Genomic DNA, 24,281 nt, shown 5'->3' with positions numbered 1-24,281 from the left:
CCAAGAGAAAAAGTCGATTTTTTCGAAAGACTAGTAGCTTCAGTGGACTTGCTTGGTTGTGTCAACACACATACTGCAGATCTCACCCACTCCCCCACCATCCCCTCATTCCCACCACCACCACCTCCCTCTCCTACTCGTGCCAAATCATTCACGTCGTGACCTCCTCGTTTCAACAATTTAAAGTTGATCGCCATCACCCAGGACAAATCATTAGCTCTTTGTTTTAGCGCATGAAACAATTTGCTGTGACGGTGTCAAATGGTGACGAACACTAAAAACTAACATTGAATATGCTCGGGGAAGGGCGACTATGCGCTGTTCTATTTAGCGAATGTGCTCCTGCCCGTTCAGTGGATGGTACAGAACTGACACCACCACCGCTGACATGTATGCGATGGTGAGAATGTGTGTGTCAGTGTGTGTGTGTGTGTGTGTGTGTGTGTGTGTGTGTGTGTGTGTGTGTGTGTGTTTATGTTGTGTGTGGGTGATCTCTACCCCCATTCTAGCTTGTCTGCCATTTTGTTTTCATTAATGTAGTACCAGTAACATTTACCGTGGATGCCTCTTATTTTGTACACTGCAAGTTTGCACCATATGTGCTACATTCCTCCATAATAAAAGCCTACCGCCCCCCCCCCCCCCCCCCCTACCCCCAACCCACTCAATCTATGCACCCAGTCTAACACACCCCTTGCATCAGTAAATTTACTCGCATGCCGGCATGATTGCTAAAATAAGACAACACGCATAAATTACCTATTTATGCTGTCTGTGGGACAAGGGATGTAGGCTAATCAAGGTCCTATACAGTTAACATGCACACACTGCAAAAGACCACACCATTTCCGGGATGTTCCCCCGGACAAGATTTTTAACTTTTTAAAAGAGATCAAGATATTTTACAAGATTTAAAGTACCAGAAGTGATAGTGATACATTTTTTAGAATCTTCTTTTACAGTGATAGATCTGAATGTTGATAGTCTGAAACGTAGAACTTGCCATGTAAAATGAAAAAGAAAATAACTGCATCGGTATTGAATAGCAGCTAGCATCTGCTGAAGGGACATTAAACTCCAAAAACCAACCAACCAACCAACCACACCATTATTGCCGTTTCTGGACACTCACGTGACATTAAAATTTTCTAATTCAGTAACTGATTTAATCATAGTATTTTACAGAATCATCTCAAATCAAGATTTGGACATAAAAAGCAATGCAATTATTTCCAGTTCTTTTTTTTCGTTCTCTCTATACGGCTGTGAGCTTATCTGCATGTCTGTCTGCATGTTTGTCCGTCCGAATAATTGCCTGTCTGGAGGTTTGTCAGTCCCCAGTTGCCCTACCAGCACTTTGCGCTATAGAGCCATTAAGATGTGTACAACTTCCGTTACAGTAACGAGCAATTGTGTCTGTGACGTCATCACACTTGCAGGTCTGCTATTTGTGTGCTTCTCGCTTTCAGCACTTTACGCCGCCAACAGAGAAACTGTTTTGATGGTTATCTTGAGTGTGTGTGTGTGTGTGTGTGTGTGTGCGTGTGTGCGCGCGCGTGTGTGTGTGTGTGCGCGTGTGTTTGTTTGTGTTTGTGTGGCAGTGTCTGTACTAGTAGCTGTCTGTCTGTTGGTCTGTCTGTCTGCGTCACTATCTTCATAACAACAGTTGTGGATTGTCATGATGTTCCCCTGTTTTTGTTGATTAAAAAAAGGATGATGAATCATGATCATGCATCGTAAAAGTCTTTTGCTGAATTATATTTTTTTAACAAACAAACAAGCAAACAAACAAACAAACAAACTAACTAACAAACAAACACGAACATGTATATGTTCTCTTCACCTACTCTACCTATTTGTATTTAGAGTTATTGTTTGTCTCTATCTATTTCCATCTCAGTAAGTACATGTTTGCTCACGTTGTCAAAGTCCATATTTAACTTTTGAAAAACAAAATAAACCCAGAACACACACAACTTTTGACGAACCCCCACTAATATCTCGACTCTGACGCAACGCCAAGACGACAAACTTGAGATTAACATTGGATTATACTGTCTTCTGTACCGCCCGCCAACGAACATAGAAAAACCATACGAGGGGAGGTTAAAAAGTTCTGTGTGACACTTTTTAAAAAGTCAAATCTCCTGGCGCAAAAAACAAAGGGGGTCTCAAAGTTTGGCAGGTTTGTGAAACAGGCCCGTTTACTCTCTGGGTCAGCTGCGAAGATGACATCCTAATGTCCAACAAACAAACGAAGGAAGAGCGACCGTTAAGGACACGCTAACACCCCGCTATGACGTAACAAAATGGCCGGCATGTTGGCGGCCTGAGGTGTAACAAAATACGGCGCAACGATTAGTTAAGAAAAAATCTCTACGCCTAAATGATAACAGCTAACTTCAAGGGGTGAATTGCTCTTTGTTTTAAAACACACAAGCACGGACAAACAGACAGACAGACAGACGGACGGACAGACAGACAGACAGACAGACAGACAGACAGACAGACACGCACACACACACACACACACACACTCACACACACACACACACACACACACACACACACACACACACACACACACACACACACACACACACACGCATTTAGATGGCGAGGTTGAAGATTTGAACACGTTCCCAGTTTGTTCGACAATCGTCGATGTGTAATATACTAATAATGCAACAGGCTTTCTACACAGCTGGAATGCATGTGAGTGTTCGAACACTCTGAATGTCTCAAAAGAAAGGACAGCTGTTCACATACACGCATTGATTTTATCCTTCTACAATAACAAAATGTTAGTGACGGTCGACTTCGTTCGGAAATAGAGGATGGTGCAAATGGAAATCAGAGCATGTATTGACTTTTTTGTTGTAGCAATTTCAATTCAAACCTACACTGATTTTTGTTCGGAATAACACATGTCCCTTGCTCTTCTTTTCTTTTCTTTCTTTCTATTTTTCTTTTTTTCTTTCTATCTATTTTTCTTTCTTTCTTTCTTTCTTTCTTTCTTTCTTTCTTTCTATTTTTCTATCTATTTTTCTTTCTTTCTTTCTTTCTTTCTTTCTTTCTTTCTTTCTTTCTTTCTATCTATTTTTCTTTCTTTCTTTCTTTCTTTCTTTCTATCTATTTTTCTATCTATTTTTCTTTCTTTCTTTCCTATATACTTTCTGTCTATCTTTCCTTCTTTATTTCTTTCTTTCTTTCTATTTTTCTATCTTTCTTCCTTTCTTTTCTTCTTTCTTTCTTTTCTTCTTTCTTCCTTTCTTTCTTTCGTACATTGTGGCTAATCTCTGTATAATGTGTTCCGACCTTGAAATAAGTTAACGAGTGACCATTAGACTCATTCTTTTCATGGATGAGTGAGCGCTCGCGTATCGTGTCTGTCAATCTTTTAGTTTCGTCGTCTTTGTTCTAATCAGTGTTAACGTGTGTGTGTATGCCTTTGTGCTTCTGTGGTCGCGTAAATGCGTGTGCCTGTCTGTCTGTCTGTCTGTCTGTCTGTCTGTCTGTCTGTCTGTCTGTTTGTTTGTCTGTCTGTATATCTGTTTGTCTGGTTGCTTGGCTGTCTGTCTTTCCGTCCGTCCGTCTGTCTGTCTGTCTGTCTATCTGTTTGTATGTCCGTCTATTTGTGTCTGTCCGTGTCTTTTTTTTTTTTAGGCGGTAGGTCACTAGGCTAAGAGTGTGACCTACAAAAGCTCATGCCTCAGCATATTCTTTGGCGTAAGTGCATACCAGCATGATGTTCTTTTGAGAATCCGATATGTTCCATCGCGACCCTTCTAGCAGCTAAACTCGGCATCAACGCCTCACACACTGCCCTGAACACTACGAATGATACTAAAGTGGAACTTTGCCGTTTTTAAGACCGTCGAACTCCCTACCCCCTTCTCTGTCTTTGTCATTTGTTGGTTTGTGCAGTGCAGTTGTTTTGTCACTTATTCTCCTCTTTATCTGTTCTATCGTCTTTCTTCTTCTTTTTTTGTGTGTGTATTTTTGTGTTTTTGTGCCTGAAGAAGACCCTTAGGTCGAAACGTCGCTGTTATTCGTTCCGTGTTCGTCATTTTAACGTGAGTACATTGCTTTTTTATCCTAAATATATTAGATTCCACCTTTCAAGAACCTCTATTTTTTTTAAGACCTGTTTCGTGTCATTACCTTATTACTTCAAGTTTGCTGTTAACAATGTCTCTAGGCTTACTTTCATTATTAAGATTCCCCCTATGAAGAACCCCTATAAACCTGTTCCGTTTCTTGAGTTCTGTTTATAATGTCTGAACCAATTAATGTAACTCCATTTTAAAAATCCCTCGGTTTTAAGACCTGGGTTTTTTTTCTTCTCTGATTTTTTTTTTTAGGTTTTAAAATGAGAGGGGTTGGGGGGAAGCGGTTGCAGGGGTGGGGGGGGGGGGGTTCCACTGTACACACTTCACACTGACTCCTTCAGAGGGCAATGGGTTATCGTCATTAGGAGGTCATTCTTCTGAGTGAGCCCTTCCCCTTCCAGCTAGTCCTCAACGGTAGCCACTGAAACTTGAACCAATCAAAGAGCTTTTGGCTTGAACCTCTCGAAAGATGCGGTGTGTGATAAGTTTTGTTTCTGCATTCCACAGTGGGTCATATTTGTAAAAGAAACCAAAAATAATAATAATAGAAATAAAAATAAAAAGCAGTGACGAGCCATAGTTTTGCGCACAGGAGCTTGTATCCGACCGCCGGTCAATCATTATTTACTCCTGCATGCTTATTATTTACTCCTGCATGCTTACCCTTCACTAGTGAATAGTAGTAGTAAGGAGACTGTAGGGATGAAGGAGTAAATAATGATCGACCGACGGTTGGATACAAGCTCCTGTGGTTTCGCGTCTCTGAAGTCTTTTCATACCATATGGTTGACATTCATTTTATTGCCGTGAAACTCAGTAGAACGTCAAGTTATAAAAATGTAAACATTTGAACGGTAAACTTGTGGCAGCTCCTTTCTTCTTTTCTTCATCTGTTGATGTCGTTGAGTGAGCGCGTGTCTGCGTATTTTCTTTTTTCTTTCCAAATTTAGCAAGTAGCATTTTTAATGTTTCTCAGAGCAGACTTCGTGTGGCTCACTGGGTTGTTGATTAATAGCAGACGACCAAAAGCATCAGACGTTATAGTGGCTTCACTCAAAATTGCTTACATTTGGTAGGTTTCATTTGAATGTTTGTTCTTCGAGCTACGAAAACAGGGATACTCAACACACAGGAGAAAAAAAAAGCGGGATGCCATGTTGTCGGAAATTGGCAATTCCCTGTCCACAGACTCCGTTTAACCCTCGTGCTCTCTGTTTTCCGAGACAAAGTCGAAACCAGTGTACAAACCGTGTTGAAAGAGGGCGTGGAGGGGTATTGGGCATGTGCAGGGGGGGAGGGGGGTATTGAAAAAGGAACGTTGACGTCAAAATAAAAAAATGTTAAATTTGACTTGTTCTTTTGACCAGAGACAGATGAAACCTAAGACCATTAGACTCGGTTTTACATATCCACCCCTGAAAAACCAACCCATGTCTTCAACGGCAAAGAGAGAGGGTGATCGGTGATGGTGAAAACAAACGCGAAGGGCAACTTCAACCACACCCTTTTAGCTCAGAAGCATCCAGAAGCGATTGTACCATCCTTTTTTAAGGCACTGAAGAAGGGTCTGTCTGTACCAGCAAGGAAAAAAAACACCACCAAACATTTGATACTTGAGGAAATTTCGTTTTTCCGGATAAAAAAAAAAGCCACTTACAGAAAATGAAAAGTTCAAATGTGTGGCGAAACTGGTCCTAGGTTGAATGAAGGTGGGGGCGGGGGAAGTCACCGATACAGGCTTGTCACGCACAACCCATACTTAGCTGCGGGAGGGGGGTGGGGGTGGGGGTGGGGAGAGAGATGGGAAGATCAAACAGCTCGTGATGGGACGCCGTGTGTATGAGAGGAAGGGGGGGGGGGGGGGGTGAGGGGGAGTGGATAGGGGCCAGAGACAAAAGAAGAGGAACAACCTTACTCTATGTCAATTTTTAGAACAACCAATCCCCATCCGTACATACAGGTTCTATTCTGGCCACATAGCAGACAAGTGTGAGCTAGTCCCGTAAATTCTTTGCACAACATCCATTATCACAGACAAAAAACCCGTTGTGGAGATGGAGAAGGGAGAGTGAGGAGGGGGGGGGGGGGGGGAGTAGAAACAAGGACAGTTTTGTCTCATTTACTGATTTAGCGCTGTTTTCACCAGGCGGTAGGCAGTCCCACCTTTTTCCAACTAGACCCCAAAACACAACATAAGCTTACTTAAACTGAAGATAGGGGAGGATTTTTTTTTGGGGGGGGGGGGGGGGGGGTTGTAAAAGTGATGGGCAGAGAAAAAGAGCAGATATTTGAGGGGGGGGGGGGGGGGGCAGGTCGGTGGGTAAACTCAGGGACATATCTATGTCTCACGCCTACATGTTTGTAGATATGCTTTCCTTGTTTTCTGTTCGTTGAGCCTCGGGGTCGGAAGTTTATCCAGTCGTTTAAGAGGGTTAGGTCCTGACGTAGCCAGCATTCTCTCCCCTTTTCTTGTCTGACGTAGCAGCCATCCTTTGCGCATCGTAGATTCACGCGGCTGCATTCTGCCTTCAGTAGAGAAACAAGCGTACAAACTTATGTAAATGTACAGAACTTTCAATATCGTATAAATTGCAAATGTAACAAATGTTTAAGTGCAGTCAGTTGTGCGTGACCGCAGTGAGCTCTGTCAGTCTTTGCCGCTGAGATCGTAGCACTGTCGTGATTATGATTGTATTCTTAGAAAACCTGAAGAGCCCGGATTATTTCTGTATATCGGTAAAATGTATGGTCTTAAACATGATGGTTTGACTACACTGACAATTAACACTGCCCTGGTGTTTGGGTAAGCATGGCAACATAATTGGTAAAACTTATCCAGAGCTGGCTCATTGACTGTAGATTTGTTGTTGTTGAGCGGTGTATAATAGCTATGGTACTTATCTGACAGTATTAGGCTATCTGTGTTGTGTTGTGTTGTGTTGTGTTGTGTTGTGTTGTGTTGTATTGTGTTGTGTTGTCAGTGTTGTGTTGTGTTGTGTTGTGTTGTCTTCTCTTGTCTTGTGTATTTTTGTGTGCCTTTGTACGTGTGGTCGTGTCTTGTCTTTTCGTATCGTGTCTTGACTTATGTGGTCGTGTGTGTTCTTCTGTGGGCTTGTGTTGTCTTGTCGTATCTCGTCTTGTCTTGTGTGGTCTTGTGTTTTCTCAGCTGTCTTGTATCGTCTTGTCTTGTCTTGTCTTGTTTCATGACTTGACGTGAAGTAAAATAGAGTCGCCTTGTGTAATGATATGTGATGTTGTGTTTAGCGGTGTCTTGTGATGTCTCCCAATGCTGGCATCTACCTACAAGTCAGTCAGTACCCAGAAAAAAACACGGCAAAACATCCGCCTTATAAAAAAACCTCAGGCAGCACCCCAAAAATTGGGTTGACACAGAATCTGGAACAAAAAATAAAATTATCAGCCCATGCAAGTGTCAGCAATTCAGAGTGCTAACATCTGTAAAGCAGTATCAGCATTCAGCCAATCTCTGCAAGTGCCAGACAACCCAGACCATCCAGAGCAGCCAGACCTGTTTCTCTGCACTGTCAGCGCAGTTATCTCTGTGTTCCAATTAAACGTTAAGTTATCTGCGGCCAGCAGGCTTCCACCATGCTCGTTAGCTCCACAGTCGGATGGGTCTGGCATTAAATTTAGGGGATCGACAGAGTGAAATCTGGACGTAAAGAATAATAGTGAAGAGAGAGGCGCCCTTGTTTTGTGTGTGCTTCTTTTTTTAGATGAAGTCGGTGGCGGAATAGTAAGCCAACTGGATTTAACTCCCCCCCCCCCCCCCAAAAAGAAAAAAAAGAAGAATTATTGGAACGTTTAATTCAAGACAAAACAAAGCATTCACAAGAATTTAATTCATCGGATAAAGAAGAGACAGAACAGACACAAATAAATGATAATTGATTCTGTGACTATTATAGAATATGTGTTGTTTCCAAGACAGCCAAAGCAATCAAGCCAAAAAGGAGATATTTTAATGGACTCTGTTGGGTTTACAAAAATAGAACCAAAATAGGGACTGCCCCTGTGGGGTGTTAGTGGTTGGCTTGTTTTGAAACTTGACCTGGCTCCAAAGGAAAAAGAATCTGCTCATCTTGATGTAAAGGTCGAATTCAACAGCTACGAGTACTCGGCTAAATTATTTCCTTTGTCTGATAATTATTTGTAGTCCATGCTTAGTCTAGTGACTTAAAACAAATCATTCGGTATTCAGGAATGTTTCGTTATGTCTATGATTACACGTTCTATTAAGTAACCGTTTTACATGTTTTTGATTCTTGACTTGGCTCTGTCAGACTGTAGATGTAAGTCCATGATTAGAAGTGAGAGCCTGTTACAGTAGTGGTACCTGCGATGAAAAGACACCCATGGGAAAAGCCTAAAGCGATATATGTACGTTGGTGAAGATAATGGACAAGAGGACAACAGGGGGTGTGCTGAGTAAGGAGGTAGCCTGTTATCAGAGGGCCTAACGTGGCAGATAGCACACTGAATTGAAAACCTGTACCAATATTTAGAAAGAACCGTTTGTAGACATGCGCAAATATCATTCATCCGCGTCCATTATTAGTGAATAACAATAAATGTTCAGGAAATTGCATTCCCTCTGACAGTTTGATTACAAGCTATTATTACAAAAATCGTTGACTTTCATTTGGCTGACAGTTCGTCAATCGTACATTGGACCGGATAACAAAAAGACAAGAACAAGAGGGACAAATAAAAGTGGACAATAATGAAGACGAAACTGACGGCTAATTGCTTATGACCTCATGTTCTGAAGGTCAAGAAAAAATGTACATTTGTTCTGAAATAGTGTGCTTTCTCCGTTTTCCTAACAAAAAGAGCCTGTGTGACGTCACTCGTCTGATTGTCTGCTGCTTCCTTTTCTCGAGTTGTCGCCCTTTGCTGCAATTAAACCAGCTGCGCAGAGCTTTGCGCACAAAACATCCGTGTTGTGTCAACGTGTAAAAAAAGAGTGTCGACCGAGACGCAGCAAATAGTGCAAGGGGCGGACAAGCGATTTTCAGTTTGCTGCGACGATTGGGGAAAAAGTGGAGAGCAAACTAGAAATGGAGGGACAATATTATATTGTTTTGCCTTGTTTGGAAGGGGGTAGGGGTGGTGGCAGAGCCGCTAAATCATGTGGGTGAGAAGGGGGAGGGACGAGGGCGAGGGGTAAGTGAGGGGGCGGGGGGGGGGGGGGGGGCGGAGATCATCAAAAGATTAAAAGGCAGACTTTCAAATAGGACCGGAGATTAGACAGACCTTGAAATATTTCACAGATACAGATTTGACATTGACGTCGATTTGTCAGATTTTCGTTTATAGAATCAGGAAGAAGAAGGCGCAAGTTTGATTTAGCAACGGCTCAGAAAGGTAACATATCGGATTAAAAACAGTAGGAGCAGAAAACGGCCATGAGATGTGTTGAGGAAACAAAACAATGGATTAATGACCTGACTTTAAATAGAAGGAAGGAGTTAAGGGCCTTGAATGGCTGAGTTTGGCATTGACATTGATTGTCTTCCTCCATATTTCCCTTGAGACGGAGTTTTTCAACGCAGCTGAGTAAGACTGCAAGCAAACTGAGAAAAATAAAAACTGCCCTGTTTTAAGAAAAGACGAAAAGGTGAAGGATTAATGATCACACTGCAAATAGAGCAGAGGAGTTGCGGGCCTTGAACTGAAAGGTGTTGACATTTTGTTGAGGAAATCAGAGAAAAATGGTTCGCAAAAAGGGTTTCAATTTCGAACCCCAATCTAAAGACAAGGCCAGAGGAAGGAGAATTGGTGGGCGTGGTGACTTAACCCCTTCGTGTGTACACGCAAGCACAAGACCAAGTGCGCACGGAAAAGATCCTGTAATCCATGTCGGAGTTCGGTGGGTTATGGAAACACGAAAATACCCAGCATGCCTACTCAACGAAAGCGGAGTGAAGCTGACTATGCTCTCAGAGTATAGTTTGGGGAACCCAAATGGGAAAACGAGCTCACACGTAACCAGAAAAATTCTGGAACGCTGAAGAAGAAGATGGGCGTGGATGGGTGGGTGTGTGAAATAATGGTGCTGGAGCATGACGTTTGCTGCAAATTTAAATATCTAGATAGTAAACAGAATCTGGTGTAACATTACGCGAAGAAATAAAGAAGATTAACATTCACATCAATGTATCGTTGTACTCAAGGCCATAGAGAAAGAACAAAAAACCATCACTCCTGTCACCTTGGTATGGGTAAAGTAAGTGTAGAAACGATGATGATTATTATTTTGTATCTAAGAGCACATTCATAAGTTTATCTTGTTGTGCTCCATTATTATATTGTACATTCCATGGCTTTGTAAACTTGTATCTAAATAAAATACTGTTTAAACCAAACGATGATGTCGGGGGGGGGGGGGGGGGGGGAGGGGGTGCAATTTGAAAATAATTTGTCATGTTTCAAGAAAGATAGAAAGGCAAGACGAAAATAAAACACCAGATTATGAAGGCGAACTTATACAATTCGAACTTTTAATTACCGACGTGAAATGTATTTACTTTCACGCAGGTGAATTTGTTCAGTGTTTGACATTTGAAAATAAAATGATGACATTGACTTTTATCGAAAAAAAAACCTGTGTGGCTTACAGAGAAAAACGACCACTCCGGCGTACAAATGTAGTGCTCAAAGAGGAATTAAAAACAAAAACGATGTCAAGAATTGTTTGTAAAACAAAGATTTGATTCCACTTGTTTCGCATATGTTAACACGACCTTTACACAAGCCTCATGATAAAAAAAGCCATACAGTGTTATGCCGGTATAGACGGGTGCGCCTTGCAGGAAACAAGTGTTACAACAGTTACCGAACGTGCGAAGAACGATTAACCAACATGGATTACAATAAAAAAAAAAACACCCAGCAGCACAGATCTTAGCTCAGCAGACAAAACAAAAGACAGCAAACAAACAAAGAAAGAAAAAAAGGAAAAATAAAGGAGCCAGAAGGACAGAAAACAACTCCCTTTTTATTGTTGTGGGGTGATCCAATATACACACAATATGCCGCAGCAAACAATTAGCGAAGAGAGAGAGCACCTCACCCCTCGCGAGGCTTTACAAGTAAGGAGGGGTTACAGTTGGATAACGGACAGGATTAACGGACAGTGGACAAAGACAACAACAAGACCGGGCAGTACACACAGACAAAAAAGGACAGCCTAATAGGAAAAGAAACAATGGACGGCTTTGTTTTTTGCCGTAGATGTTGTTAGTCTTGTGTCCACAGTTTGTTGAAGGGAAAGGTTGTCTGTTGCATTGCCACTCGGGGAGTGTTTATAGATTGAGCAAACAGCAGGGCGGTAATATGCTGGCGGACAAAAGGGGCGGATGTCTCTTGTCCTGTGAGTATAGAACTGTTTTTCTAGCTGTTTGCTGATGTTATTGCGTTTGTTATTTTGTTCATCTTCCAATATATGACAAGTTTTTTTGTGTACAGCCTCATCTCTAAATAGCTTCCGGTCACAAGGGTATCATCACACTGTTGTCGTTCTCGGGTCTTTTTGTGGTGTTTTTTTGGCGAAAAAATGTTATGCAAGACGGACAGAAAATAAGAATGTTGTGAAGATTAAGAGTAATAAAGACACCCAAGAATGACAAAAAAAGAATTTAAACAAAAAACACCCACAGAGAACAGTTACATATTTAAAAAAAAACAAAACAAGGTCAGAATCGGCACATCGAAGGTCAGTTGATTGAGACATCCTGAAAACGAATCATTTTTGGAATCAGTGGGTCAATTAGTCCCAGCTTTTGACACATGAGAATCCTGGCTCGGTCACTTGATCGCTTCACGGGCGAATTGATGGGTCATTTCAAGTTTTAATGCCTCAGCAAGAACGACCTGCCTGTGTTTTAAGGAGAAAGTGACATTGACATCGGCTTCTTTTAAACATAAAAAATAGCACGTGCAATTCTTTTTTCTTTTGCCAGAAACTCTTGACATAGCCCTTTCAATTGACAGTGTTGGAAAGTCAGTCAGGCTTTCAGAAAGTTACTTAAAATACATAACAAGAGGCAAACGCGCAAATTTGTGTGAATACATAGCACTACCCGCTTCTTTTTTAGAAACAAAATTATTCAAGTGTGTGCTCATCCATGCTTCTCTCTGGCGTGGTTGACCGAATGCGCATAATCCAGACATGAGTTTTGTGGCAAAATGTTTGCAGAGTATTCAGTGACAAGCACTGTCGTGATAAGGATTCGAAACAGAGCAGACACCACCCGTGCGTTTGTTTGTTTGTTTCTACATTTGTTAGTCCTTGTTTTCTTCTTTCTTCTCATTATGGAAGCCGGTGTACGCGTGAAAATCTATGATTTGTTTTCTCCTGTGGCTCCGGTATTGTATGGGTCAAACCTAACTTTCCGTTTCTTTAAATTCTTCAATCCATCCACACACTCAGGGTGTCATTTTCAAATCTTCCCTACTTCCCTCCTCAGGCAGGAGAGTTTTCACCAGACAGGACCCGCAACTCTTGCGTATCAGAAATGAGGAAATGGTGGTTTTCCCTGTTTACAGAGACTTGTTGAAACACACCGGTTTTGTTGGTTCATCGCTTGTGCAGCTTTGCACACACGAGAAAATGTGTGAACAATCGTCAAATCGGGAACATCCCTGACCCCTCTCCGTTCCCCACCAACCCTCGCCCTATCCCCCTCTTTCTTTCAAAGATCACTCTTATGCCTCTGTCTGTCTCTCTCTGTCTGTCTCTCTCTCTCTTTTGTAAACCTGAGTACCCTTCTCTCTCTCTCACTTGAACTCTGGTAACCTACTCTGCCCGTTTGTTCGTCTGTCTGTCTGTCTCTCTGTCTCCCCCCCTCTCTCTCTCTCTCTCTCTCTCTCTCTCTCTCTCTCTCTCTCTCTCTCACACTTAAGCACTCCCAAAGTGTTTGTATGCCGCGAATCAAGAAGAGGGGAGGGATTGGGGGGGGGGGGGGGGGTGGACACTATTTGCTAGCATGCGAACCCGAGGTGAGATCTCGTGCGTTTGACACCGTGGCGCATAGGCCACATTTTACATAGGAACCGATGCAAACAGAAGGAGACAGATGTGACCGGGGCCTTCAAATACTTCTTCGCGGCCATTTGCATTTCCTTCTGCTCGTGTTGGTCGTCCTCGTTACATCGCTTGCTGATGAACCTGTGTACCTCCTCGACCCTGTTTGCTCACATAGGGTGCTCCCCCCCACCCCCCACGCACCGTCTGATCTGTGTGGACGTGTGGCGGATATTTTACTGGATCCGAGGAATCCAGGCAATGATGTTTCTGTTTTGCCTGCAATAAATGTGTCCGTGATTGTGTCAACCCAGCGAGCAGACGACAGGAATTACGTCATCGCACTTCCGCCTTCACCTCAAAATTCCGCCCTTAATCCTCAACCGTTGAACTTTCATGCAAGCAATGTTGATTTCACGGTAAAGGGTGGCGTGTAAGATGAACCGTTTCAAGTGTGATGAAGAACAAAGTTTGCGCAGCGAATCGGCTGGTGTCTCGTGTTGTCACGTTTACCCTGGAATGATATATTTTTACCCAATATTGATGACATGGTAAAGGATTCTTTGTGTTATGAACTGCTCTGTGGTACAGAAGAAAGTTTATACAGCGAAAGGGGCATTGTCCAGTTTACCCTGGAATGATATTATATTCTCATCGTTTTTGCCAGGTTGAATACACGTGAAAGGGTGATTTATGTGGTTATGAACCGCTCCAGAATAAAGATAGTTTCATAAAGCAAATGGGTTATTTATTAGTATCTGGTTTACCTTAATATGTAATGATCCCACCAATTTTGCAATGTTGAATTGACTATAAAGGATGCTGCGCAACTTTTCCGTGGCAAGGCCAGAGTAGAGTTTGAAGGGCTGAATGTCTGTTACTCTTTCTTTACGTCTGGTCCCGGAATTTCATATAATAACGCATTTTGCAATGTTGGTGACACGGTAAATACTTGTATAGATGTGCGTTCAACTCTTGTGTGGTACAAAACAGTATTGAAAGAACAAAAATCCGTCACTGCTTCTTTGTGTCTGGTTTACCCTACAATGTAATATTTCCACCCTGTTTACTCTCTAAGCCATGCCCCCACCCCCGTCCCCACTGCTGCGCAATATCATCTCTTTTTCTCTCTCTCTCTCTCTCTCTCTCTCTCTCTCTCTCTCTCTCTCTCTCTCTCTCTCTCTCTTTCTGCGCAACTATATGTGACGAGTTGGTGTGTGCAACTCCTTCAAAATACACCCCTTTTGAAAGGCTCATCTTGCTAACAACGCCCTGCTTATCTATTTGCAGCTGACAACGCCTTCCAAACGTCCTACGGGACCTCACAAGACCTCGAGGCATCCTTTTCTCTCCACATCGCCACAGACCCCCAAACCACTCTTCTTCACGACCTCAGAACACCCTCAAGAAGCCTTCCCATGGAATCGCTAAGCTCAGCCTCAAACTTCCCAACGACCACCACAAAGAATCCGTACCTGACACGCCCCAAACTGCAGAGTTGGATTGAGCAAGGCATCCTGGGCAAGCTCCTGGACAGGCAGCAGATCGACGGGCTTGAGGCCAAGGGGGACAGGCGGACGGTGCAGAGGTCTAGGAGCAGTGGGGCAGGGTCTTCTTCTACCAGCGATGTTCTGCAGAGTGTGCACATTGTGGGCATTTCACCCTCTTTTGCTGCAGGTAAGATGTTTTATTCTTATTTTTGTTTCTTTGGTTTAACTACGTTTTGCTTGTTGACCATAAGAATCATTGGTGTTTTTACTTTGATACGAGATAATGCTTTCTCTGTGCACAGCCGCCTGTTGTTTTATGAGACTTTGTCTGTACTACACCTCATCAACATGTCTCATCCAATATAACACAACTTTAAGAAGACGACAGAGACATGTCTATAGCTTAAATGACTACGGTACTTTTGTCTTCTTACAGTGGCCTATGTTTCCTCTTCATATCTCTCTCCAATCCCCCCCCCCTCCCCCCCCTTATCCCTCCGTCTGTCTTCGTTTGTGTCTTTGTTGTAGCGTATGGATTTATAAGACTTTTATTGTCTTGTAGTTGATTGTCTTGTTGTTGTTGTTTTTGGTTGTTGTTGGTGTTGTTGTTGTTGTTTATGTTGATGTTGTTGTTGGTGATGGTGTTGTTGTTGTTGGTGTTGTGGTCGTAGAGGTGGTGGTGGTTGTTATTAAAAAGAAAAGGGTTTGGATCAAATGATGTGATATGTTGGTGAATAACGCCGTGTTGTGTGTTTGTGTACAGCGTTACGCCACCTGTACCAGAAGCAGATCTCCAAACTTCTGGGTGTTGGCTCGCTGCAGTGGAGACGGAGAAGCAAGCGTCAGGCTGGAGATGACCTGCAAGCAAAGGTGGGTTTGTCTGTCTGTTTGTCTGTCTGTCTGTCCCTCGTCTGCCTGTCTGTCTATATAATTTATGTGTGTCTGTCTGTATGTGCGTCTGTCTGTTTGTCTCTCTCTCCCTCTCACTATCTGTCTCTCCCTCTCTCTCTGGCTGTCTGCCTCCCTCTAGTTCTCTATATTGCTTCTGTCGCTCCATCTGTCTCAATCAAAGAGTCTATGCACGTCTGTCTATATGCAGATCTGTTGTCCGTCCGTTCGTCTGTCTGTTCTGCCCTCTCACTGTCTCTGCCTCTGTATGTATGTCTGTCTCTCTCTCTCTAACTCTCTGTGTCTGTCTCTTTCTTTCTCTCTCTCTGTCTCTTCATGTTTGTCTCTCTTTCACCGTCTGTCTCTTTTATTGTCTGTCTCTGTCTCTCTGTCTCTGTCTCTGTCTCTCTCTCTCTCTCTCTCTCTCTCTCTCTCTCTCTCTCTCTCTCTCTTTTTTTTAGTATAAACCATTATTTCGGTGAGAATGTCGACGCCTTTTGAATATTGCTGTTTGTCTTATGTTTTTCTTCTTTGTTATTCTCAGCTGCTTAACCTCCAGTTGCCCCAAACGCGAGCATATAACATTTAAAAAAACAAAGCGCACGTTTTCGTGTCGAAAGCAAGACAGCCATTTGTCTTTCACCAATCATGCATTATTTTCAGCTAAAATGTGCACGATTCGTTTGTTTATGCGACGTGTGATTATTGATTCTTTGTCTTGTCTGCAAAAAATGGGCAGCCAACTCTAAGATCCTTTAGATATCATTGTCCCGTTGGCGGGTCATGGCGCGTCAAGGGAACGCTTTTTGTAGACGTTTTTCCTGTTTTGCTTGGAATAATTGCATTTTGCGAACAAGTTTGTGCCTTGCACTTGCTAGCTATGTTAGAGTGATCATGCAATTGTGCTACTTGTCATATATGTATACACCCAGCGAGAGAGAAGGGGGGGGGAGAGAGAGAGAGAGAGAAAGAGAGAGACAGAGAGAGAAACAGAGACACAGACAGAGACAGAGACACAGACAGAGAGAAAGAGAGAGAGAACGAACGAACGAACGAACTTTATAACTCAAGGATGGAGATTTAGTCTTACAATCTGTCCCTGCTAAAACTAAGACATAAACATGGAGACATTTTTTTAAAAAAAGGACAAGGGAGAGGGAGGGAGGGAGATACAGAGAACTCAGAACTCAGAACTTTATTACAAAAGGATAAAGGTTTTAGGCAAAGCCTAATCTTATAACCTGTCCCTTATACAAAGACAAGACGGACACACAGCCAGACACACAGACTAGACAGAGAGAGACCCACCACCACCCCCCCCCCCCCCCCCCCCCCCCAACAAAACAAAAATAGCACACCAGATACTTATATGTTCTGATGTAGACCAGACTGACAGGACTGGTTTTCTAGACTCACATCACCCTGCCAGCATACCGAAAAGCCTAAATGGTCATCCAACTTTCCATTCATACCAGTTGACGTGTAATGTATGACGTCATCTTATCTCCTGCAGATCGTGGACGTGGAGCGAGAGGGAAACAGCAGTGTGGTCAACCTCGACTTCTACCTGGAGAACAACGGGTCGCTGGTTTCCATGGAAACAGCCCTGGAGAAGCTGCAGGCTCTCAGCACTGAGCAAATGGCGGCGCTGTTAGGCGTACCGGTACGTGTGTGTGTGTGTGTGTGTGTGTGTGTGTGTGTGTGTGTGTGTGTGTGTGTGTGCGCGCGTTTGTTAGTGTAATAGTGTGTGTGTGTGTGTGTGTGTGTGTGTGTGTGAGTGTGTGTGTGTGTGTGTGTGTGTGTGTGTGTGTGTGTGTGTGTGTGTTTTTAGTGCTCATTCTTTTTTCTCAGCCGTGTTAAACGTTTCTCTGCTGTTTCAGATCATATCACCACCGGTACAAATGTTCAACGAAGTGCAAAGCATGACGTCATCAGGAATGATGACGTCACAACCTGCCACGTCATCAGAGTCCTCCAAAGGGTCAACTCTACATCGACATGAACGATCCATAGACTCGGACTACAGTCAACCAGTGACTCGTGCCGCCTTTGTGTCATCACTCTTCACCCAGATAGTGCCAACCAGTGTGGTTGTGTCGTCACTTCCCGTTGATATGACGTCATTACCGTCTTCGAGTAAAACTGAATTCGACATGCTACCCTCTTCGAGATGGAGTTTGTCAGCGGAAAACGCAGAATCCTCACTGGCATTGCACCTATCACAGACAGTATCAGAAGCAGGTGTTCTTGTGTCATCATCGGCGTCACACGCTGTTACGTCGTCACCATCATCTGACGCTTCCACGCCCGTGTTGAAAATGGATTCTTTGCAATCGGATGAAACAGTCCTGCAGTCATCAGAAATCGAAATAGCGACGAAGAGCACTGAAACATCTGTGGTGTTCGCTTCTCAAGAGTCAAGTCAAGAGGCAGGGTTGTTTACCACTGCAGACTTTCAAACACAGTCTCTTGGACCAACTCCGCAGTTGACAGGGTCCGTGCAAACCGAGTCTCTCTCGTTTAATTCTATGCTGAGTGAACTTTCAAGCCGTTCAGCAGCTGAAACCCAACGACTGGAATCAGAGACATCAACATTTCAGCCAGATATGAGTTCTTCTGTGTTAACTGCACATCTCACAGCATCTTCTGAAAGACTGGACCCGCTCAGTGATTCAATGGCCAGTGTTTCTGGCAGTGCAACACCCTCACTATTAATGACTCCGGTGTTTAGTGTGACAGAAACTTTGTCGGATGAAATCGTGCCTTCAAGAACAGAAAGTGTCTCAGATATCAGCAGTGTACAGATGACTGTTCAAAGCCACGGCTCTCTGAGCTTAGAATCATCAGTTTCAGATACACCTTTCTTGCAGAGTGATTCGGGCGCGGCGAGCACCGCCAGTATGTTCTCCCAAAAACTTATGTCTTCCGAAGTAAGAAGGAGTGAAGAGTTCTCCAGTGACTTCGTTTCAGATTATTTGCTTTCCTCAAGCAGTCTTTCAAGCTACACTCAGTTGCCTGAAGATAGCTTATCCAGCATGCTAAGTCAGTCACTTTCTGCGAGCTTTCATGTGAGTGGGAACGTTCCGGCGTTTACAAACTCTGCGAGCGAGTCGCCTACATATCTTCTTAGTACTTTTGGACTTTCTCAGTCTATGGCTACATCATTATCAGCAGCGATGTCTGTAGAATCTGCTGTAATTAGCCTTGATATGTCATCTTCAGAGTACTACAGTGTGAGTTCTACCCACAGCCTTGAATCTTACTGGTCTGATAAGATGGCAAGCAGTGTCACATCTGCTGAAATAGCACACTCGCTCATGTCGCAGAGTTTGATGAGTGATGAAGTATCAGCCGCGTCCAAGGTGAACTCAGATTCAAGCTTTCCAGTGACACAAAGTACTAATATTTACACCACCACACCAGTTTTATCTGATAATATGAGAATTTCAGATACATCTGTTCTGACTTCGGGGGTAGTTGATTTTGATCGTCCTTCATCGTTTGAGACTCCATCTCCATCAATGCAGTCGTACATTCTATCTGAGACTGTGACTTCAGATCAACAAGACTCTGCTGTGACTGTTGCCACTAACTCTTACGTCTTGTCCACTCCAGTATCAGCCTTGTTTTCTTCCATGGATATAGTAAGCAGTTCCACAGAGGTCTCTGTTGCTGTTTTGTCATCTCTGGAGTCATTACTGGAGTCTTCGGCCAGTGAAAGCTTCCCTCAAGTTTCTCAGGCCATATCTTTTGGGATTTCATCCACCCCTGCTATTCCCGACCTGTCCGCTACAGTGGTGTCATCTTTATCCATTGGCCCAACTACAGAAGCAGGCATATCCTTTGCGGACCAATCCATGACTGCTAGTTTTCCAAGTATGATGCAGTCGTCATCTTTGTTTAGTGGGCCAAGCACAGATTCCAGTTTTGTTTCTGTGGGACAATCAACAATCACAATTTCAAGCATTCAATCCGAACTATTTTCAAGTGGACCAGCTACCGATTCCTATTTCTCTGTTGGGGACCAATCAACAATTTTATTTGCCCAATCAGCGTCTTTGTCTATTTCTGAAGTCATCTCATCAGATATGACAACTATGATCATTTCTACAGAAAAAGTCGGTTCTAGCCAGTATTCCTCAGTTCCGCACATTCCAAGTCTTATGTCTTCTTTAAGTTCAAGTCCAGTGCACAGTTTCAGTAACAGTTTTGAAATCTCTGCGTTAGTGACATCGATAACTCCTGAATCTGTTCTGGGGGCTTCTTCAGTGACCGCTTCGTCTTCTCTCAGTGAGTTTGTATCTGACACAATTACACTGCTGTTTGAGACATCAGTGCAAGTAACACCCTCTCTGTCGTCATCTGCAGTTGTTCCAACAATGATTGAAAGTGACGTCAGCTCCCTGCTGATGTCATCAAGGTTAGAGTCTTCGAATGACGTAGCCTTGCCGTCTGTATCAATGTTGTCCAGATCGGACATCGTGTCTGAAAGCTTGTCCACACCACTCGTAAAAAGTGAGACTGCTTTCCCTTCAGCATCACCGAGTTCCGTATTCCAAACATCCTTCGGACTTCATTCCACTGACGTATTTTCCAACGCTTTCACAACTGATTCCCCAATGATGGTGATGTCCTCTTCGGAAATCTCCTTCGTTTCGTCTCAGAATGGATTTGTATCTGGAATTCCCACACCATCGGCCTCAGATCTCACAAGCCTGAGCTCACTTGAAGGCCTAGAGTCTTCCTCGCTGCAGACAAGTTCAGAAGCATTATCTCCTTCTCCGAGTTCTGCGTCTGGAGTCTTTTACACACTGACTCCATCGCTTGGTAGCAATGACATTTTCAGCTTTTCATCAGAAATCACAAGTTCAGACTCGTATTTCTTACCTCAGTCCGCAGTTTCTTCAGCTTTCAGTCCAGCTTTTTCTTCCTCAGTTGAAGCAATGGCAACCTCCTCTATGTCTGTACCTATTGTTTCATCGTCTTTGACACCTTCACTGCCTGATGTACCCGTCTTTGGATCTTCCGAAACTGCCTCGCAGAGTTCGCCGGTTTCAAGTCCTGCGACTTCAAGTGAACCTGAACAGACGTCAGTTGAACGGAGTCTATCAGTTACAACTTCTGTGTCTTCGACTTTACCTGTCTCTGATTCCGTATTACCTACTTCGGCTTTGCCTTCTTTCGAGCCCGTGGAACCATCCTCCTCCTCGACTACAGAAACTACAAGCGCCTCCTCCATGCTGACAACGCCTGCGTCATCGTATGCTGAAACTACGTCACAGTCCCGCGAGCCTGACGTCACAACGCTGTCTCCGCCGCCTACGTCACCTGCGCCTGTGACGCCACCAAGGTCATTCTTGCGTCTCAAGATCAAAGTAGACCCAGGTGTTGACATCAAATCACCCGAGTTTCAACAGAGATTAAGAGAAGGTGAGCGACTTTGTTGTTATGCGTGTATAAGACATGATAGTTGACACGGGAAGGACACTATATCTCAGTTTAAGTCGTTACCTCGTGGCGCCTGGCAGTTGTAAGTTGTTGTTTGTCAAGGCTCAGGGAGGGGCAGTGAGAAGGAGTAGGGTGGGGGTGCTAGAATAGATTTTGCGCAATCTCAGTCGTTCTCCTTCATGCAGAATCGCTTATAAATTCTGATAACAATTCTAGCAATGATAAATTGATAACTCCAAGCTTGTCTGGTGTGTAGAATTTAGAATGTGTATGAAGTTTTTGTTTTTGATTTATAATGTTTAAGTTAATTGCCATTTGGGTTTTCAGCCTTGGGTCGTCTGTATCTGGAGGCACTGGCAGCTTCCGCAAGGAAACAAGCGGCACAACAGGGGCGAAGGCGAAAGCGATCGGTGTCGCAGCAGGTCGACGCACAGGTGGGTTAAGGAAAATACACATGCATATATATCTAAAAAAAAAATTTTTAAAAAATTAAAAAAACACAACAAACAAACAAACCAAAATACTCTCTAAGATGTGTGCTAGAATCTACTTGACGCAGCCTGCTGGCTGCCAACTTTGAACACATATTCTTTTGCAATCCCTAGCATGTGACTCACAGGAACGTAATTTTTACAAATGTAAGTGTTACGCGATAGTTTAATTAATAATTATGCTGTTGCTGATTTTTTTATTTTTTTTACATAATGGTCGGTATGTCTGTATGTGTGTTTGGTTGTTCGTGCATTTTATCCCGGTCTATTTTGTCATACCACTTGATATGGGGTTTAGGCCCTTAAAAATGTCCTAATTATTTATGTTTCTGTCTTTAACGACAAAACAATTGTCTTAGTCAACATGCTGAACTTACCTATTTTACGCACTTGGGCATTTATATGAATATATTTGAACATCATAGGTAGACACGATGTTGATCATATTTTTTTTTAAAGACGAAGTCCCGTTTGATTACAACAATCTTATTATCGCCCTTTTATGGAAAAGTTAAAAGTAATATTTTTTCTCCGATTTGTGTTGTTGTGCCATCAGCTGCTGAACGTGCAAAGAAACGCAGACGGCGATGTTGTGCTGGACTTCATGATAGCGCAGGACGGAGAGCACGTGCCCGTTGACAGCGCGCTGGCCACACTGAGAGCACTCACTGACGAAAAGATGGCGGAGATCCTCACTTTCCCAGTATGGCCATCTCACTTGGACGTTTTAGATAAAAATATGATGATACGGACATGATTATGGTGGCTTGTAGACACTCGATCACGCACGCACACACGCGCGTACAGGCCCAGTCTCTCTCTATATATATCTCTCTCTTTCGTTCTCTCTCTGTCTCTGTCTCTCACTCAATCTGAATGCCTGTCCGTCTCTTTCTATTGTGTGTGTGTGTGTGTGTGTGTGTGTGTGTGTGTGTGTGTGTGTGTGTGTGTGTGTGTGTGTGTGTGTGTGTGTGTGTCTTTCTGCCCCCCCCCCCCCAGAACAACAACAACAACAACAACAACAAAACCACACACACAAAATACTCCCCTGCGATTATCGTGCACGGAAACACGGAGATGTAATGACTTTTCTTGGTTCACCAGGTGCTGGACCTGAAGAAGGAAGTGACCCTGGGCAGCACTCTGACCATAGGACAGCCCACGAACACCGACCTCGTCGTCGTCACCAGTAACGGCCTCATCTTCGCCACCTCACGATCATCCACAGTGACGTCATCCAGCGTACACGTCACCTCTACTATGAGTCCCATTGTACCCTCCATGACGTCAAGCAGTGTCGTGACTTCACCCTCCGCTTCGGTGAGCGCAGAAGTCAGCAGTTCCCAGTCTGCTAGTGACCTGCAGAGCTCTGGGGGTATTATCAGCAGTTTGGACATTTCTCCGAGCATTTTTGGAAGTTATTCCACCAGTTCTGCCATCATCACTCCAAGTCTGGACATGTCCGATAGTCTGTTGACGTCATTCATTCAGCCTCCGGCGTCGACGTCATCTGAAATTGTGTCAAGCGTTTCTCCTAGTCTGGACATGTCCGATAGTCTGTTGACGTCATTCATTCAGCCTCCCGCGTCGACGTCATCTGAAATTGTGCCAAGCGTTTCTCCTAGTCTGGAAAATTCCGATAGTCTGTTGACGTCATTCGTTCAGCCTCCCTCGTCGTCATCCGACATTGTGCCAAGCGTTTCTAGTTCCAGCGAGAGTGCTGTCCCGTCTGTCACCGTGTCTCCAGGATCATCAGTTGATCCTACTGAATCAGCTACCCCTACTCCCCCGTTTACCCCTACGTTTTCTATCCCAACCGAAGAGACCGTGACGCCTTCGTCACCGGCTGTTACTTCCATTTCTACGACCTCTCCCACAGCGACAGAGTCACCTACGCCAGCAACCACTGCGACGATCTTACCCACTCCGACGACCACGCCGACCATACCGACGTCATCCGTGACGCCAACGTTGAGTGACGCGTTGATGCAACTTGACCTTGAGCTCAAACCGGAAGACGACGAGCAAGGTCAAAAGTTCAAGGACGAGTTTAAACGAGGTGAGCAACGAACTATTTTGATTATGAGTATGTTGGGAGGGGAGGGGTGTGTATGTTTTTGTGTGTGTGTGTGTGTGTGTGTGTGTGTTTGTTTGTTTGTTTGTGTGTTTGCTTGTTTGTGTGTTTGCTTGTTTGTGTGTTTGCTTGTTTGAGGAAGGGATTTTGATTAGCTTAGGATGCTCAGATTTAAGCCTGTATGAGTAGTTGGTCGTCAAAAGAATACCTGCTTAAACATTATGAACGGACTTAATGCAAATGTGGTGAGCTAATTTTGTTAAACTTATTTTTAATTAAACTTTGTTTATTTTTATTTTTTTTTCTTCATTGGTGGATGTGTGGAGTTGAAATGGCTGGTTGGCCATGCAGAGATTTATTTCTGCTCATCCACGCTTCCGGAAATCAGCCGAAGTTTAGATCTGCGCAGGGAAGCGTCCACCCCATTCCTATCTCCCTTCTAATTTCCCCCCGTAATAGTTATTATTTTCCTTGTATATCACGTGGGTTCTTTGATTCTGTGTACAGGTATAGTGTTAGCCTATCAGCGCGCTATGCAGACCAGGCGCAAGAGAAACGCACCCTCCTTTGACGTCATTATGCAGGCACGTGGTTATGTGCGAAGAGTGCGTCAAGCTGGTCAACAAATTGACGCTGAGGTAATAATTAAGACACGTGAAGAAGTTACTTTCAGTTGATTAGATTTATGTAATGCTTTGATCATTTAAGTCAAAGAGTGGTGTAAGTTGA

The 24,281-nt window shown here is 43.6% G+C and overlaps 1 protein-coding gene across 1 annotated transcript in view; it reads left to right on the top strand.

Annotated features, from left to right (window-relative positions):
- The window catches only part of LOC138971106 (streptococcal hemagglutinin-like), a 52,846-nt gene that overhangs the window by 15,977 nt on the left and 12,588 nt on the right, over positions 1-24,281 (top strand). The window contains exons 2-9 of the mRNA XM_070343729.1: positions 14,452-14,838; positions 15,415-15,521; positions 17,053-17,202; positions 17,420-20,969; positions 21,315-21,421; positions 22,035-22,181; positions 22,583-23,537; positions 24,060-24,190. Of these exons, the coding sequence (XP_070199830.1) occupies positions 14,452-14,838; positions 15,415-15,521; positions 17,053-17,202; positions 17,420-20,969; positions 21,315-21,421; positions 22,035-22,181; positions 22,583-23,537; positions 24,060-24,190 (5,534 nt within the window). The remainder of the gene's footprint in view (positions 1-14,451; positions 14,839-15,414; positions 15,522-17,052; positions 17,203-17,419; positions 20,970-21,314; positions 21,422-22,034; positions 22,182-22,582; positions 23,538-24,059; positions 24,191-24,281) is intronic.

Source organism: Littorina saxatilis, linkage group LG7 (genome assembly GCF_037325665.1).
Source record: "Littorina saxatilis isolate snail1 linkage group LG7, US_GU_Lsax_2.0, whole genome shotgun sequence".
In the NCBI taxonomy this organism is placed as follows: Eukaryota; Metazoa; Mollusca; class Gastropoda; order Littorinimorpha; family Littorinidae; genus Littorina; species Littorina saxatilis.
This window is presented reverse-complemented; position numbering and strand designations above follow the sequence as displayed.